This window comes from Diadema antillarum, unplaced genomic scaffold, assembly GCF_040938485.1.
Source record: "Diadema antillarum isolate AM-2024a unplaced genomic scaffold, OU_Dant_1.0 seq00001316_RagTag, whole genome shotgun sequence".
Classification (NCBI taxonomy): domain Eukaryota; kingdom Metazoa; phylum Echinodermata; class Echinoidea; order Diadematoida; family Diadematidae; genus Diadema; species Diadema antillarum.
Window position 1 is genome coordinate 615721 of NW_027272088.1, and position 18961 is coordinate 634681.

At 37.9% G+C, this 18961-nt stretch overlaps 1 protein-coding gene across 1 annotated transcript in view; it reads right to left on the reverse strand.

Moving 5' to 3' along the window:
- LOC139708176 (dynactin subunit 1-like) overlaps positions 1-18961 on the reverse strand; it is a 56494-nt gene that overhangs the window by 28711 nt on the left and 8822 nt on the right. Inside the window, 17 exon segments of the mRNA XM_071620150.1 lie at positions 16-118; positions 1755-1841; positions 2658-2741; positions 3395-3580; positions 4256-4370; positions 5285-5412; positions 6252-6337; positions 8195-8294; positions 8843-8959; positions 9268-9459; positions 10490-10594; positions 11451-11486; positions 12225-12348; positions 13239-13317; positions 13819-13915; positions 14317-14496; positions 14985-15314. Coding sequence (XP_071476251.1) covers positions 16-118; positions 1755-1841; positions 2658-2741; positions 3395-3580; positions 4256-4370; positions 5285-5412; positions 6252-6337; positions 8195-8294; positions 8843-8959; positions 9268-9459; positions 10490-10594; positions 11451-11486; positions 12225-12348; positions 13239-13317; positions 13819-13915; positions 14317-14496; positions 14985-15314 — 2149 coding nt within the window.

Here is an 18961-nt window from a genome sequence, read left to right on the forward strand (position 1 = left end):
GAGGGTGGTCCTGACCTGCAAGGGAACTGGCTTGCTTCATGGCGTGGTGACCGAGGTCCTTCAAAGCCGCCACGATCTTTTTGATGTGTTCAGAACTCTCGACCAGCGAGTTCTGGACCTGGAAATAAAAGAGAGAGGAAGGGCAGATGCGGGGGTCACATTCCGGGCATGGTTTCCGTGGTGACTGATTGAGCTATGGCATCACGGCATCATAATTACCCCTCTTTGCTCAGCACGAACATCTTTGACGGTTAAGTAGTGTTTGATCCAATGTTTAAAGCTCTGCAAATATTATCCTTTGTGATATGTTCTGCATCTGCATGATAGGTAATAACACTTGTGTGAAATTGCTCTGACAACTAATTGCATCCAAACATCAATTATGATTTTTGCATATATATAAACAACTTGTATAATACAAGACTCTAGAACTGAACATCTTCATACAACATAACTCATAACCCAAATACTTGTTACAAGAAACTCCAAAACTCCTCTCTCTATTTATACAGCAAAACCATTAACCTATGTAAATCACAAGAAAACTTTTCATTAGACATATTTGTATAACAAGTCTGAGTATCTACAATGTACACAACAAAATTCTTATAAGTTTATCTTACATGTCTGTATTACAAACAAACCTCCTATTAAACCTGAAAGGCTGAATAACAACAGTCTTGTCATCTTGAAAGTTTACATTACAACAAAGTCTACAATTATTTGTAAACCTGATTTCTACATTACAGCAACATTCTTACCCTGAACATCTACATTACAACAAACCTCTCAGACTGAGAGTCTGTATTACAACAAAAACTATTTTCCTGAATATCTACAACACAATATGCTTGACCTGACATTCTATTATTACTGAAAGTCTGTATCTATGCAAGCCTCTTAGTCAATAGGCCATGGCAGAATCTTTGCTATTTTTCATAAAGTGTGAAATTTTGATGATGTGATTTTGTTTTGCCTCACAACTTATGAACATTTCTTTTCTTTCTTTTTTACGATCAACTGGATTGACGACATATCCAAAAGGTATATAATGGAAAAGAAAATACTGCCTGGAATGAATTGAAGAGATATCTTTTTGATTTGCATTGTCGCATTTATTACTATTATCATTGTCATCTGCTACATTTCATCAACTGGTTAGTTACAACTGAGAAGGGTGTTAGTTATGCAGAAAGCGCATTTTGTTAGTTATGAATGTGCGAATGTAAACTCTATTAAGACATTACCACAAAAAAGGCTCTCAAATTCGTATAATTTGACCTGTACCTTTCCCAAAAGTTTTTTAGCAACTCATATTACTGTGGCCAGCTATTAAAAAAAAAAAAAAAATTGGAGCGATAGCAGAGAGACTAATAAGAGTGACAAACTTTCTTTTGTTTTTCATGATTTGGGAAGATAGCTCTCACTGTTATGAAATTAAAAATGCTTACCATTGTTGGCTGACCGATAACATATAACAAACTTAAAGTAGGGCAAGACTTACATCGACTCCAAAAGAGATGGGAGGGGCTTGCTGTAATATGTGGAAGCAAAAAAAAAAAAAGGAAAATTCGTAAGATCAAGTAATTCCAAGGGAAACAATGGAGTAATTTTTTCATTTTTTTAATCGTGACCAAATGAGCATGATTTGGTGGTGGCTTTTTCTCATTGGTTTGATGAAAGCGCTGCGGTGATCATGACAAAAGCTGATGAGAGCTATGATGACGGGATATCTCCACCAGATTTCGACTTACATCGACTCCGAACGAGATGGAGGTTGGGCCAGGGGTGGGGCCCTCCATGGAGGATTCAGCTGACTGGTTGGGTAGGCGTCGCCGGATCTTGGGAGGAAGCATGAAACGCGAGAGTGCATTGGTAAGTACAACATGTTACTTCCTCTTGTTGTGCCATACTTCTAATAGTCCCATGTCATTTAAAATTGTGTTGGGTCTCAGTTTAAGTACTGAAACTGATTGTTAATTTGAATGTATATATTCTATATCTGGGTTCATTTTCTTTCATGTTTAGTGAAAATAAATTTTCCAGCTAAGTGATTTTCCTGATTTTAAATGAAAACTCACTGAATTGGATTATATGACATACTAGCTGAATTGAATCTCACGTACGTGTATATAAGATGCGATGTTTGTCGTATGGGACAGTCTCTTGTCTATTCATTTGAAAATTACCCTAACATGTGGGATTTACCCAATATACACAATGTAAATCATTCCACATCTTTCAACAGTATGCACTAGTTTTCATGCTGGATATTAAGCATGCAAATTTCAGGTTCTATGAAAAATACACAACATTACTTCCACTGTAATACTGTCATATTGCCCCTGCCTTTTGAAAGAGGTTAGTTTAGTGCTCTTGCATTTTGCTAGAAATATCAAAATATGTTGTATTGTCTTTATTGTTGTTTTAGTCTCATTGCCCTACTAAAAAAAAAATAAATAAAAAATCATGATTGTTGTACAAATGTACTCTCCTTATCCAGCAATGATGGTATTGAAACTTTACAAATTCATAACTTCTGAATGAGTACACTTCACTGATGTCTTCTACTAATATTGCTGCATTCAATCAATCCCCACATACATTTGGGGAAACTTCCCCTTCAAGAAGACAAAACTGGCGTTGGTCAAACTCACCATCCTAGCAAACTGCTTGAGGTCGGTGTTGGTGCTGTCCATGTCACGGAGAAGGATGGAGAAATCAGCTGTCTCCTGATTGGCCTATTCAAAAAATGCACAATGCTCAAACATTATTTTTGTATCACTGAATTATTTCTCAACACACATACCACTCTTTACCTCCTTTATTAGGATCGAGAGGTGAAAGCAGGACTGTGGTATGAGGCCACTGAAACTATTTCTTGTACAGAAGGTACTTTGAAAACTTTGATATTTATGGGCAAAAAAAAAAATGAATGTATCAGCAGAGTTTAAGATTGGCTAGTCAATTGTGAAACAAAATGTGCAAGAAAATAATTTGTGGGTTTTTGTTGTTGCTGTCTTTTTTTTTTTTTTTTTTTTTGGGGGGGGGGGGGTTTGCAAATCGGAATGGAAAATGTACAAATTCAAATTGAGGTCACAGGTAAATGGTACTGTATCATAAGCACATCAAGGGTTAGGGAAATGTATATACAATGGTAACCAGTCAATCCGCAAAGCTGACAGGCTATGAATTATGATAATTATGATATATTTACATTCCTTAGTAGCTTTTTGCGAAATAGGACTATGGAATAAATGGTCAAGAAAATAATACTGATATTGTTTACTTTTCACACATAGGAAAACCCGAGCAAGAAGTCCACATGGGCAATGTACATATCACCATCAGGCTTTTGACCAGGAAAGACAAACTTTCCCCCATCCTGTCATACCTGCATGAGCACCCGAAGTTTCCTGATCTCCAGGGCCACGCAGTCCGATGCGGAAGACATTATGGCGATGTGGTCGGACATGAGGGCGGTGTTGTCGATCTCTTCCTGGAGGAGGTGCACACTGTAGAGATGCTCGAAGTACTCGATGGCCCTCTGGAGGTTCTCCATGGAAACGTTCTCATCCAGCTGTGGGAGATTGGTGGTGAAATGAAAGCATCTTTAGTATAAAAAGAATTCTTCAAACAAACTACTGTAAATGTGTTTCACTTTAACATCACATACACATGTATGGAATAAGTCTGTGTATTAAAATGGTAATTCTTTCTTCTTTTTCATTTTTCTTTACTGTTTGTTTGTTTGTTTTTTTTGAGGGGGGGGATGCAGATGTGGCAGATAAGGGAGGATTTGGAGATAACTAATCAGTAAACAACAGGCCTACATACATATGTAGGTCTTCTACAAAGATATCTTGTCCCAGTTTGAGGGAATTTCAAGAAGTAGAATTATCCAACGCAGATGAGCCATCCAAAGCAGCTTTTGTGATTCATGGTATACACACAGTACAGGTCTGTGTGCATGATCAGTATGGTGGATGGTGGCACACGAGGGGGGGGGGGGGGAGTGTTGAATGAAAGAGGGCCAGGAGCACTTAAGAACACACACAAAGTGGTATTTTTAAGGTAATTACTTTAAACTCTCCAAACTTCCTTGCATTTGGAAGCAGCTTTTAGGCAATCTAATTAGTATATTTCTTAGATTACCCTCACAAACTGTATCTCCAGTGCTAAAACCATAATGATGGTCCCGGAACCCTCCCAAACTCGAATGGATCTGATCTGAGTCAAGACTGGTGCAACTGACCTGATCCTTTTTCAGCAGATCCAGCATGTGGTCCACACAGCGCTCATGTGGAGCTATCTCCGGAAACAGGGTACCAATCTTGCAGAACAGCTCCACACTGCAAGTGCTCAGCGCACTATGTGAAACAAAATGCACACATCTCAAACACAGGCACAGCATTTAGACACAGGAGGCCCAAACTACATTCAATAAGAAACTTAATGAACAAACCAAACTCACTATCATTTGTAAAATTTGATTAAACAGGTCTAATTTATTCCATATCCAGATAAAATTTGCACACATTAAGATGCAGTTTTCTGCTTGATTACACAATGATCTAATGCCTGCTCCTGAAAAAGCAAGGCTATTTTGCAACCATGTGGAATGAAGACAGCAGAAGAATGCATGGTACGACATTTATTTTGTGAAAGATTACATCTACTATTTCAGTGCCAATAAGACTACTCGGCAATAAATTTCACTTGAATGTGTACTTCACTCAAAATACAAACTACAAACCTCTCTGCTATCTAACTGGATCAATATTATTTGACCTATTTGCACTGCAATCAAACTGTGACAAAAAGTGACATTTTAGGAAAGAAATGATTTTAAAGCATTTTCTTGCTGTCGGAAAGCCACAATTCAAAGTCAAGAGCACATATCAAATATCCATATCGAGAGTCACTGGACGCAATAAGCAAAAACAATTTTTTCCAAAGAAAGCAAGAGTTTTGATACTGTGTAAGGTGCCATTTCGCGAGGATTTAATTTTCGCAAATTTCGCAAATCACAGTTGGATCGTGAATTTAACAGCACGCAAAAATGTCTCCATGAGCTTTAGTAATAGTGCATTAACATTTAGCTTTGGCGTCAATTCGCGAAAAATGTCTATGACCTCTTCATTCGCAAAAATATCTGTACGCGAAAATAACAGCGCATAAAGTATGTCATTTCGGTGAGGAAATTAGCCTGAAACAAGCTTCTCTGGACTGAATGCAGAGCCTGGAAATACGAGAGCGAAAAAGATGGAGACAAGCGACTCACGTGTTGTACTTGTTGAGGATGGTGCGCAGCCTGTGCATGTGGAAGGTAAGGGCGTTGAAGAAGGACAACTGCTCCCCGTGGTTGTGACGAAGCACCTGATCCCGGTCCAGGTTCTCTGGAATGTCGGCCTTTGAGAGAGCAAGATGTTTGCACGTGTTGATTATAAAAATTTCCTTGCAATCTAAATGTGTCTGCTGGTGTGAACAAATATCATACTACACATTCCATTGTTTTCTTTTGTCTTGTTCTGCATACAACTGATATTCTTAGCAGGTGGAACTAATTACGTGCGTTGATGAATTCTACTATGTTTGTCTTTGGACCTTTTCATTGAGATATATTAAAATACACAGTGTACTCAATAGGCGTTTTCACATCAGCCCGATGTTTCGAAATAGCGCGCTATTTTCTGACTTGGGAAATTAAAAAATATCTCGAGCTTGGATTTTTATCGGGCTGATGTGAAAACGCCTATAGTAAATTTCTTCATTTTGGTAAAGTATTACAAGTCATTCATCTTAAGTTCATTGATCATATCCCCATGGTGGAGTTTGTTGATTGAAAATTGATGCATCTGTACTCTCTATTGTAATAAATATTTTGTCGTTTTGCTCACTACAAACCACATACATTTGTTCACATGACAGTGAATAATTACATGCAAATAGGGCACATACAAATAGCAATTTCAGTGAGATAATTGTTATACCACTCACTCGTACTCAGCCATACAACACCTATTTAAAGCATCAGAATGCAATGGTGAGTACATCTCTGTTTTACAAAGCTTTACCATGAAATTGCTTTCGAAGGTCTTTAATTCCACAAACCTGCAGGTGCTTTGCCAAGTTCTCGGCCACTCATATTGAAGTCAACCTCTAGAGGATCCCTTACCCCCCCCCCCCCCTTCCCTCCTCCTTTCTTCAGTGACCTCCAGTGTCAAAGGTCATGCGGTGTCAACACTCACCTTGTCCTTGATGTGGTTGACCAACAGCTGAGCCTTGGCCAACATCCTGGAGACCAGCATGATCACATGAATGCAGTCATGGTCACCTGACAGTTAAAAGGATGGCATAGTATTGATGGAGATGAGAATCAGGCTCTTCGAGATACCAAGAAACCACTTATGAAATAATACAGAGCATACCATCCTAAGAGAAATTCAAAGTTCATGAGATGAAAATCGGTTTTGGAATGGCTGAGACATCCAAAAAAAAAGTAAAACAAAGCAATTCTGATAAAAGGTGGGTCCTACCTTTTATTAGGATTGCTCTGTTTTGGATATCTTACATCTTATCAAAATCAATTTTCATTAAATAAATGCTGAATCTCTCTTGGAATTACATGCTCTTTCATATTTCATACGAGGTTTCTCACTATCTAAAAAAAAAAAGTTAGAAATTTAAAGTTAGTTCTAAACCAAAACTATACCATCCCTTCAAAAGGCAAATGCTGTGCTGAGTACAAATGTCTAACAATATAACAATGCATGATTAACAAAGATGTCCTCTCAATTTCTTTATCAGCTATCATTCCTAACTTTCTCATTAACATTCTACGATCAACATTGTAATCCTGAAGTTTAAAACTTGCCCCACACCCTAACCTTAATCCAAATAAAAAAATTAAAAAAAAACATAAGCCTCTAAATTCTTGAAATTTTGTTGGCAAAAACAATGAGCAGGCATATAACATCAGGTACACTGCCAAACTTTGGACCAAACTGGCTACTTTCTACCTTGCTCTATGAAAACAAATAGTTACATTACCCACAGCTGTAGAAAAATTGCAATAAATGAATTTGAATGCATTTAAGTGGTAAAATACTGGGAGTCAGTATTGCTTTTGACAGTGATTCAGTGTTCCCCCTGACCAATGTTGATATCGACTCCTATCTATGTGAAGGGATCTATATTCCTCAATGGCCTTTCTCGCCCATGATTGGTAGGATGCATCTCCCCCCCCCCCCCCCCCCCCCAACATCTCCACAAGTCAGTTGTCATCCACACAATATGTTTTGTCTCACAAGCTTCATTTAGGAGGGAACTCCTCCAATACCACCACCGCTGCTCATCCATCCATTATTCCAGGGCTGCCAACACTTGCCCATTAAAACCAAGGAGGTTCCAAAGTGCAGTTGGGGAGATACTTGCACATCACATAGATCTCAATGGGCATAAAATATTCCCAAATTAGGAAGGCCTTTATACTCTCTTTTGAGGACATAATGGGGTGATTACAGGAAAAGATCACCTTCATATGCATGTGAATTGAGAGAATGAAGCAATATCAATAGGCCACATCAGTGAAAGTTTGTGGAAAATCGGACAACCCGTTCAAAAATAATGATTTTTTTAAGTTTCAGTGCCGCCATCGCTGGATGAGAAGACTACAACAGCTTGTGATGTCACATGTGAGGAATTATATAAAGAAAACATAAAGAAAATTAAATATACTTTCACTTTTCTCGCAAAAAGAATGAGCATTTCACTTGCCTCTTTCAGAAGGCAAGGGAATAATATTACCCTTAACATACGTCAGTGACAAGTCGAGGGAATGTGTACTTATCATTTTTCTAAAAGTTATGTGAAATTCTCTTTATATTTTTGTTAATGTATTATCATTCTACCCATGTGACATCATACACTTTAGTAGTCTTCTCATCCAGCAGTGGCTACACAGAAATCTTAAAAATTCATAACTTCTGAACAGATTGTCTGACTTTCCTCAGACTTTCCATAATGTGTTCTTCTTGCATTGTCGCATTTATTCAATCCACATGTATATAAAAGTGAACTTGTCCTTTAACTTTTTTTTTCTTTTTTTTTTCTTTTTTTTTTTTTGGGGGGGGGGGGGGGGGAGTCTTGCAGAATCTTGGAGACTAAGCAGGTCTGATATTCCCTGACTTACCTCCCCTACGTAGGAAGGAATCGGGCATGAATGCTGTCAGTAGCTGGATATGTTCATTGGCCTGGTTTACCTCCAGCTTATGAAGCTCCACCTCTATGGCCTGGTGACAGAGAAAGATAAAATAAAACCAACAAACAAAAATGGTGAGCAAAACCAATCAAAGAAAAAGAAAGCCCAGTTAGAACAGTCTCATGTGCACTAACAAATAAATTTAATTTACTGGAAATACATCCATGCAAATATGAGGTAGTCCATTTTACTCTGTATAACATCAGTGCCCGTGCAAATGTATAGCATGTGGACAAACTGACATGTCTTTGGTACAGCTTTCAGCAAGACTGCATATCACAATTAAAGTTTTACTTCTTGATTTTTTTTTCTTGGAGTGATTACTAAGAAAACACAAAGGTTTACACTAATCTGGTGACAGAAATGATAATCATGAATCTTTCATGCACATAGAATGAGAAAAGGAAAGTTAGAGACAAAGAAAGAAAGAGAGAGAAAAGAAAGAAGAAAGACAGGAAGTAAAAACAGACGAAAAGCAAAAAAGAAAGAAAGAAAATTAAGATACACACAGCATAATGAATTTCAATGAGAAAGATATTCACAAATTCAGGAAAAGCATCCCAGAGTTTGCATATTCACCTTGGACTGAGCCTTAGCCTCGGCAAACTTGGTGCTGAAGTCGTAGGCAGGGACCTCGGAAGGAGAGGACGACGCCTCGCCTGACTGCTGCTCGTTGATCAGGTCACGGTTCTTCTCCTGCAAAATTTGTAGGAAGAAACATGAGCCACTCTTATGTTGTAAGAAATTGAAAATGATCACAGAAAAAGTGCTATTAAACAAGACAATATGAGTGATATTTCTATAGAATGAAGTGAAAAAGCACAACTCATGAGTAACTATCACCAAAACAAGACAAATAAGAGAATATATGAAGAAAAAGAGTACAAAGTAGATTAAATATTAAACATGTATAAATGAAGGAAACACTTCACTCTACATCCCTACACACAGCTCAGGTACACAAACACACAGACACACAAAGAGACAGAACAGCAGCACAGCACCTGGAGGGTAGCGGTCAGCTGCCTGAACTTGGCGATGGTCTCCTGATGGTCAGACAGGTTGTCCTGGGCCTGGGACAGCTTCAGCTGGTACTGGGCGATCTGGCTCTTGCTCATGTCCAGCTCCTCCCGCAGCTCCAGCTCTGTCTCCCTGGCGTTCTCTTGCAGCTCCTCGTTCATGTCGTTCAAGGCTTCCTGTGAGGGCGCCACACACACACACACAGACAGAAAATGAAAAGATGTTGAGCATTACTACTTTAACCTGTTCCCTTCATATGCATAGCACCCACCATTTCCTGGCATTTGATGAATTCTGTATTTTGAGGGAAGGTATGAGCACAGGGAAGTACTGAATAGACCGATTCGTTTCGGGGGGCTGTTCTTTACATTTGTTTGTTTCAGCCATAACGGGATGGGGGGAGGGGGAAGGCTTGATTAATAATTGTGAATTTATGCACTGACATAGCAATGCACATGACTCATTGTACAACCCACTGAATCATCTTCTTTTCTCATGTTGGAACCCCCCCCCCCCCCCCCCAGTTATATGGATGATGGAAGTTACAGTGTTTCAACACTGAATTGGTCTAAACAACTATACATGTATGTTTTGCTGCTGGGACTTGTTAGACAATTTTGAGGGTGGTTAAATTCACAATCGCGAACCACATTGCAGAATGAGAAAGAATTATTACCCCTTCCTGTGAGAAAATGTAGCAATTTTCCCCTATCGAGACCATATGCAATGCATTTGTGTTGCAATAGGAGATATTTTTGTGAGTTGCTACCTTGCTCAAAAATGGAAGCACAGCCTATGAATACACTAGGAGGCTGTTTGCTGACATATACTGTACATGCTATATATTTAGCGAGTCTACATTTTTCGCCAATCGGGACTTCCCGGCAATTTTGCAAGAGGTTACATTCGCGATCATACAGTACTGGACTGAACGAAGAAATGTAAACGTGCACATCCCATTCATATCTGGATCAGAGTCAATATTTTCACATGTTTTTAAATTCGCGAATAGAACCTGACTCGCAAAATTCACGAAAATAAAAACCTCGCAAATATTCGGTGAATACAGGACTCGGGACATATACCAACAAGCTAAACGTTTCCTCCGTCAGAAATCAGACAGGCTTGCTTATTGGGGACCACTCATGAGCAAATTGACAATGTGCCCATGAAGGTGTCATGCCTATTTCTTTTAACGCGGCTCACCAGGTCTGCCATGGTCGTTTCTATGTCGACAATCTTCTCCTCCAGCTCCAGGTTCTTCTCCGTGAGAGTCTCCACCATCTCCTCAGCTCCGAGGGCAGCATCCACCTTCGAGGAGTCAAATAAAATCACAGCAGCTGATTACTAACCCATTGGGGCTAGCTGATTTTGCTATAACACACATTTCCCATAGACACCTGCCTGAGTACACTTGGGACTAATCTTCAGCGGGTTAACTGATTTCTGACAATTCACACAACATGAAACCCTTGATAACAGTGTACATCTACTACATTTTCTACATATTTTCTACAAATGCAGAATGCAGGGATGCCAATCTTATAAGCAGCAGTGCAGTATTCTGAGGTCTGAAAAGGTATATTTTTGGTGGGAAAAATATGTTTGCCACTTTTCTGCCATAAATATGTGTTGTATTATTACAATTTTGGGAAGATCGGTATTTTCGATGAAACCTGCCATTTTTTTTTTTCTTTTTCTTTTTTCTTTGAAAAAAACAGTACAAAATATTGCATGAAAGTACTCGGCATCTCTGTTAATTGATTACTGACAAATCACAATGATAACTCCCTGAAACATCTCAAGTACTATGGTAGGAATAGCAACTCATGGAACATTCAGACCTAGAATTGCAGGAGCATCAGCAATGTAACAAGCAAAATGCTATTGAACCATGATTTTCTAGTACACTTTCATATTTGATTATCTCATATCATACATGTAAAATGGCAACTGGCTGGAATGCTCCTCAGGGAGTGGAGGGTGAGAACTGTCAATATTGGTTAGAAATAATGTATCCAGAGACCGTGATAATAATAGTAATGTGTATGCACTTTGAGCATTCTTACAGAGTGGATTTGGCACAATATAAATTCGTATTATTATTGTTATTATCATTATCATTCAAGAAAATTCATAAAAACACAGAAGGCGAGAAAATTCCTACCTGCTCCTTGAGTTCAATGATGGTGTTCTCAGCATCCTGTGGGCAAAGTAGAGAGGGCAGAAAAAAAAAGAGGGGGAATAAAAATGAGAAGAAATGCATAGTGCAAGGCTCGACAATAAAATTTTTCTTTGCAAGACCCGACAATGAAATTTAGTGGCCTGATAAGGTCACCAAAACATGTATTTCCTTAAAGAGTGGTGGCCACCAAACATACTTTCCCTTAATAAGTGGCAGCCTGACAACTATTTTTGGGTGCAACCGGGGCTCTGGGCCACCGCTAGTGTAATGTCAAGCATTGCATAATAGTACACCAACAAAACTACATGAATAATAAATCTCCAAATGCAGTCATATATGAAATACTCCATAAGAAAAAATGAAACATTAAGAATACAGATGAAATAGATCAGGGCACCAGATATTATGGAGACATGTTGTTGACTAACTACAACAAAACTGTATGAAATGATATGAACATTTTGGATTTACTTGTTGCATTAATGCACTTCAATTGGAAGAATACAGTCATACAGTCATCAGTCATTGTGTGTGTGTGTGTGTGTGTGTGTGTGTGTGTGTGTGTGTGTGTGTGTGTGTGTTCCTTTTTTCTTTTTGTAACAAACCCTTAATGACTTAGCCAGTTAAATGAGGTATTGATTCAAAATGTCAGCATTTCTAGAGAGATACCCCCTCCCAAGAAAAAACAAAAATAGTACGTGAGACATGCTGTTAATGTGTAGAGGTCATGTATAAGAAAGGGGTGTGACCTCTGACCTTGAGTGCCTTGTTGGTGCTGTCCTTCTGTGCCTTGATGTCCTTGAGCTCCAAGGACAGCTTCTCCTTGTCTTTCTCTGCCTTCTGGTGCTCCTGCTTCTCTGTGTTGGACAGATCACGGAGCCTGGCAGACAGACAGACAGACAGACAGACAGACAGACAGACAGACAGAAAATGAGATAGAGAAAACAGGAGGGACAGAGAAAGGGGTAGAGAGAAAAGAAGGCAATTAACCCTTTGCATGCCACACTAATTTACTGTCCATAGGTTTGTGTGTGAAGTTTGTTGACAAAAAAACTCTTTGGGACAGGAAAGATTAAAGAATGAAAATCTCACAAAACATATTTATTCCACTATGAGTTATATTTCAGGTGCTTTCTCACTCTGAATCTCTATCCTCTTGCTCTTGCTGTTACATGAATTTTGTGTACCTGTTTGTCTACTTTTCTACCAATATATCTATCTGACTATCTCTATCTATCTATCTACAAGTTGTATCTATCCATCAATTTATCCATCTATCTATCCATCAATCAATCTATCCATCTATCTACTGTGTGTATCCATCAATCTATCTACACATCAATCAATCTATCTATCCATCCATCAATCTATCTATCCATCTATCTTCATACTTCTATCTTCATATCTCAGATTACACCAGACCAATAAGCCACACATACAAATCTATCTATCTATCTATCTATCTATCTATCTATCTATCTATCTATCTATATATCTATCTATCTATCTATCTATCTAACTATCTACCTATCTATCTCTCTATCTATCTATCTTTATAATTTCATCTTCATATCTCAGATTAGACCAGACCAATGTACCACACATACAAATCAATCTATATATCTATCTATCTATTTATCTATCTACAATTCTATCTATAATTCTATCTTCATATCTCAGATTTCACCACACCAATGTGCAGCACATACAAACGAGCAGGTTTGTTAATGTGCATATGTGACTTTCCACAAAAGTCTGGGCAGTACTCACTTGACGAGGGCCTCCTTCAAGCGTCCGTTCTGCTGCTCAAGCTGCTTCAACTGGTAGTTGGCAGATGCCCCCTCCGTGCCTATCAGCAACGAGATGTTAAACCATGGGGAAAACTTTTATGGCATTTTTCCCCACCATGTCACAGAGTGATAATACCTGACTACTCAAAGATGTCCTTTCCCTCACTTGCGTAACTTTGTATTGCCGCAACCTTCAATATATTTTCTTAAATCAAAGTGTTTGAGCATGAACTAGTATAGAAGGACAAAGACAGGTGCATAGCTCAAATTTTTTATACCAACAGAGCTCTACCACAATAGTACTGGAATGTCACAAACATATCTTTGGGCATTTCATTATAATGATTTGGCATTAAAGAAAATCGATGTTACTTTTAATTTGAATTTGAATTCAGTATTCATCTGATGTTACATCTGCTGTGATTAAAACTAAATAGACTGAGTCATCTAGTCCTTTCAAATGACAAAAAAACAAGGGAAAAGGTAAATCATCTAATTTCAATGTTGACAATGATTAACTCCTGACACTGTTACCTAACACCGCCCATAGATTTCATTACCTCCTTCTTCGATTTCACTGCGTAGGAGCTCGAGGTCAAGGGTCAACTCCTCCACCCTCTCCTTCAGGGTGTCAACTTCCTGCTGCAAAGAGTCAGACTGCAACAGACAAACAAACAAACAAACAGACATGAGAAAATAGAATGGTCATGGGACAACAAACAAACTAAGACATTGTCATTATGCAAATCAGCCGCATACAATTTTGCAACTTGTTGCTCACGCCCTGAACAAGTCAAGGTATGATAAGGGTATCATTCAGTGCATTATTGATGCCATATACACAGACATGTAATAATCACTCTTACAGCATGAAATGACCTGAATACTAACTTAAGGAAAATCTCTACCAGATATATCTCAGTTTCATCATAGATAATGTACAACATTCTCATGAGTGGGAACATTCAAGACTGACAGGGAGAGATCTACGGAGCATGCAATATCACTGACAAGATTAGCTTGAAGAATTAACCCCAAGACAAGGATTGATTCTGTACCTTTTCTTCAGCCATCTCCTTGTCCAGGGTGGCCATCTCGATGGTCTCTGCCACGCCCGCCATCTCCTCCTGGTAGCGCTCCTTCTCCTCCACCGCCTCCCGGGCCTCCTTCTTGGCCTCCTGCAGCTGGCGCTCCAGGTCCACCTTGGCTTCCATCATCTTGGTCTTGAACTCTTGGAGCTGATAGAGTTGAAGAGGTGAATCAGAGAGAGGAGGAGGGGGAGAAAAAGAGAGAAAATGATGAACATAAGAATAGAACATATAAAACATAAGAATAGAACATATAAAACATAAGAATAGAACATATGAAATATAAGAATAGAACATATTCATCATAAGAATAGAACATACGAAATATAAGATAGAGCTAAATAAAATCTTTCTAGTGATACCTCATTTGCAAAATAACAAGAAATATTTTCAAAATTATGGATAAAAACATCCCATATTTTCTGATCACTTTCTTTGTTTTTTAGCAGCTTAACTTGCATTAAAAGTTTACTCTATTTGTGATCAAACTCTTCATATAGTATGCCTTTCATCAATGATTGCACCTATTTTTAGCAGTCAGCTTTTCAACTGAGTTGGCCATTCAAAAACCTTAGACCCAAACTCCACATTATAAGTAGGTAGAAGTCTTCCGGAGTCTGGAACCGCATCCCACTTACCTGCTGAAGCTGAATACGCATCTTCTCCCCTTCCTTCAGCTTGGCACGGTCCTCTAGCCGTTTCACCTTCAGTGTCTCCAGTTTCTCCTGCAGGTCCTTGATCTCCAGTCTCATCCCTTCGATCTCTTCCGATGAGGCCTCCTCGCCGTAGCTACCGCCCGTCACTGCCGCCACTGGCTCTGCGGCACTGGCGGCGGGCGGAGCCGGGGCCGGGGCGGAGCCAGGAGATGGATCTTTGGAGGCGGAGGAAGCTGGTTTGCCGATCTTGGTGCCCGGCTTGGCTGGGCGACCGATGGACTTTGGCGGCTGGATGCTTGACGGAGAGGAGCTCTGAAATGGAGTGTGTGTAATGAATCAAGACTTCATATTACCAGGCATGTTCCGTTTGTCTGTCTGCTTTTTGTTTTTGTTTTTGAATCATTAATACTGTGATTCTGTCACCCTGGAGGGGGAAAAAAAAGAGTTAATCGACCTGATCATGACTACAAATAATATGATGACCAGAAGAGAAACAAAAATGTATTTTCAAAAGCCCTTTCAAACTATCCTGAAACAACTCTTACTGGAAAGTAAGGACATTGTATTCTCTCATATTGATTTGAAGCAGAAAATACCAGACTACGTGTACATCGAACATACGACTGAGATTTAAGTTTTTAATGAATATTCATAAAGTTCATGTGTTGCTGAAAAGTTATCATAGCAATGCCAACTGAGCGAGAACAGAGAAATCAGAACTGAAATATGAGCAATGATGTTTGAAGCTTACATGTAATAAATTTGGATTATTGTTATCTCACAGTATATGGTGATTATGATACGAATGTTTACTTTACTAAGCAATAAAAGGTGAATGTTTATAATCTGATTTAATAGTTTTGAAGATATGAAAAGCAGATGTAATTACACGATAGTGCAATCATCAGACAGCTACAAAATATCCATACCAAATGGCGTAAATGCAGTCATTACACACTAGTCTCTGCCAAATTACAACATTTACTGAACATTACAGTAAAGTACAAACCAAACAATATCCGTTCAAATCAAAACTAAGTAAGTGATGATGCGTAACACCAGTTCACAAAAGATAATGGTTTAAGAGCTCATTAAATCAAAGAAAACAAGGTTTTGATACAAAAGTAAATTTTAGTGAACTAAATGTAGTCTCTGTTGATGCAACCATGCCACATGACAGCAATGACCTTGGTTGGGCAGGGATTTCACTGTGTGACACAAATAATACAGAGATGCATGCTGCCTGTCCTAAGAGAACCTGCAGGTAGTCTAGTGTGCTTTAGCATGGAACATATGACCAGTCTTTGAGTAATAAACATGACTACAAGTTTGTAGATTCAATTCAATTAGATAAGATCTGTTCAGATTAAACTTTGAAACAGGTTTCGCCCAACGTCACATTGTTCTGCAGTGCCAAGCAATTGTTGGACAATCTTGTCAACACAAGTTTCAAAGGAAAAAAAACAAAACAAATTAAAAGAGTTAATCAATAATCAAATGAAATGTACAGACATTGTTATCTTGTGAGACATATGGGTACTTTAAAAATCAAAGAATTTTAAGCAGGTGTAACAGCATTTTAGTCCTCAGTTGATGAAATCTACACTGTAAGTGAAATGCATGAAGTAAACAGGTGACAACATGTTATTTAAAGAATTACATTGCACATTTCAAAAACACAAACAAACAAGAAATCATAACCGGCAAAACATATGCTCAAGTTCTTCGATAAAACATCATGAACTGTGCCTCTAGAATTATGCAAATAATACAAATAGTGCTGAAAATGAAATGTGAAAGAATAAATACATTTGCATGAAAATTACTCATGTTTGTATTATCTAAAGATTATGACTGCTTGCTTCTTTTCATATCAATAAAATTTCCACTTTATGTATTAAACTGACATTAACTACAATTGTAGGTTAGTGTAGTCAAAATGATAAAGTGAAACAATGATGCCAATAAACTGTAAAAACTGCAAATACATATATACTTGTCTCTTCATTAATTGTGCTATGTCTTGATATAATTCCTAACATTCAACAAGCCAGTTCGCAGTTCCACGTTGGGCACTAACAGACAAAAGGTAATTCATACCAACAGGCATGTTGGTTTTTAAATTCACTGGGATAAGCATCTGTGATGTAATGATTATTTCACGGAGGGCATGTTGCATAGTTCATGGGAAAATCAAATGGTACTCCATACATTATTTTCTACTCAATTCATATAAAAGAAAATAGCAAAAACACACAAACCCATACAAGTGCATGTACACTGTAAGAACAAACACACACACACACACACACACACACACAGAAAGAAACATGTGTACATGTTGGTATTAAAAGTTTTGAAACAGGTAAATGTTAAACAACAAAGAAATGTCAAGATTTTTAACTGACAAGAGAGTGTGATTAATTTGATTTTCTGCGAAGAGGCCCATCTGAAATACTAACAATGTGCTGTTTCCTAATTGATGGCTCAATTGAGGAGGAAAACAAAAATTTGTGTACACCTTTAACCAGGCACAGTTGGTATTTAAAGCAAACAGCAGAATTAACTTCAAATGACAGTGTGGAGAAAGCTCTACATTGTTTCATACAGTTTTTAATTTAATGCTTACTATAAAGTGGAAATTTTCATGGTGTGGAAAATTTTTGCGCATTTCGTGTGATGTGCACCTTGCGCGAAAATCAAAGCACATAAACATTTTTGCTTACAACATGTGATATTAGTTCATATTTTGGTTCCGCGGAATTTAAAACATGCAAAATTCACTTTACCCGGCCGAGTACAAACAATTACTCACACGAAAATATCCACTTTTGCAGTAATTGATCAGCTTCTACAATGAATTACAGCATATTATTAGATATCAATGCCCTCATACCAAATCATGGAACCTAGGAAGACAATCCATTCATACATCTAGACAAAAACATCCAGATTCAGTGAAGCATGTACTCTAGAAAATAGCAGAAGTATAATGGCACACTGTGTACGCAGCATGCATTATGTGTCATATTTTCTACAAGCTATGCATATCTACATGTACCATCACCCAGCACACCATCCCATTGCTCTAAAAATGAAATATGGAGATAAGGTTCATTATTTTGCGGGTTCATGACTTTAAAATTAAACAGGGTTCCTAATTCAAAAAGTTCATTAATCTGAAAATGAAAAAAAAAAAAAGGTTTGTAATTTCAAAGGTTCATTAGTATGAACCTTTTCTTCAATTTTTGGATAATTGAACCTCATTTCATTCTTGGATTGATGAACCTTAAGAATAACAGACTTTTTTTCCATTTTCAGATTAACAAACCTTTGGAATTTAACCAACCTTATTTCATTTTTTGATTAAGAAACCTTCAGAACAGCAAATCGTATTTCAAATTCAGAATTACAAACCTTCGAAATAACAAGCCTTTGGAATAACACCACAAATTTTCAGATTTACATTTCATATCTTATTTTTGGATTAACAAACATCTAGAGGTATGTGGAATTTGTGTGATTCAGAATAAATAACTGTATTTCGTTTTCAGATCAACTAACTTCACAATAACAAACATCACCTTCTGCACAGCATTTTGTATGTCACCTACAAACTGTACATTGTGGATGACTAAGAGATGAGCAAAGCAAATGACATCAAATCACATTCTAGATTATAACACAGCTATAGATGTTAACACTCATTCTATCATTCCACTCCATTTTCACCTTTCCAAAGACTTCATTAGCATTGTTTTAGAATTCTTTCATCGTTGTCCAAGCATAATGACATTGCGCATCAAGAAATTTTGTAACTTTTGCCTGGATATCTATAATCTACTACAACAATTTTTACATTACAGTCCTGGATAAACTATGTAACATCACTTTGCATTAGACCTAGTCGCTATTTCAGTCACTTTGGGCCTTGTCTTATGTATGGTATAGTAAGCCTG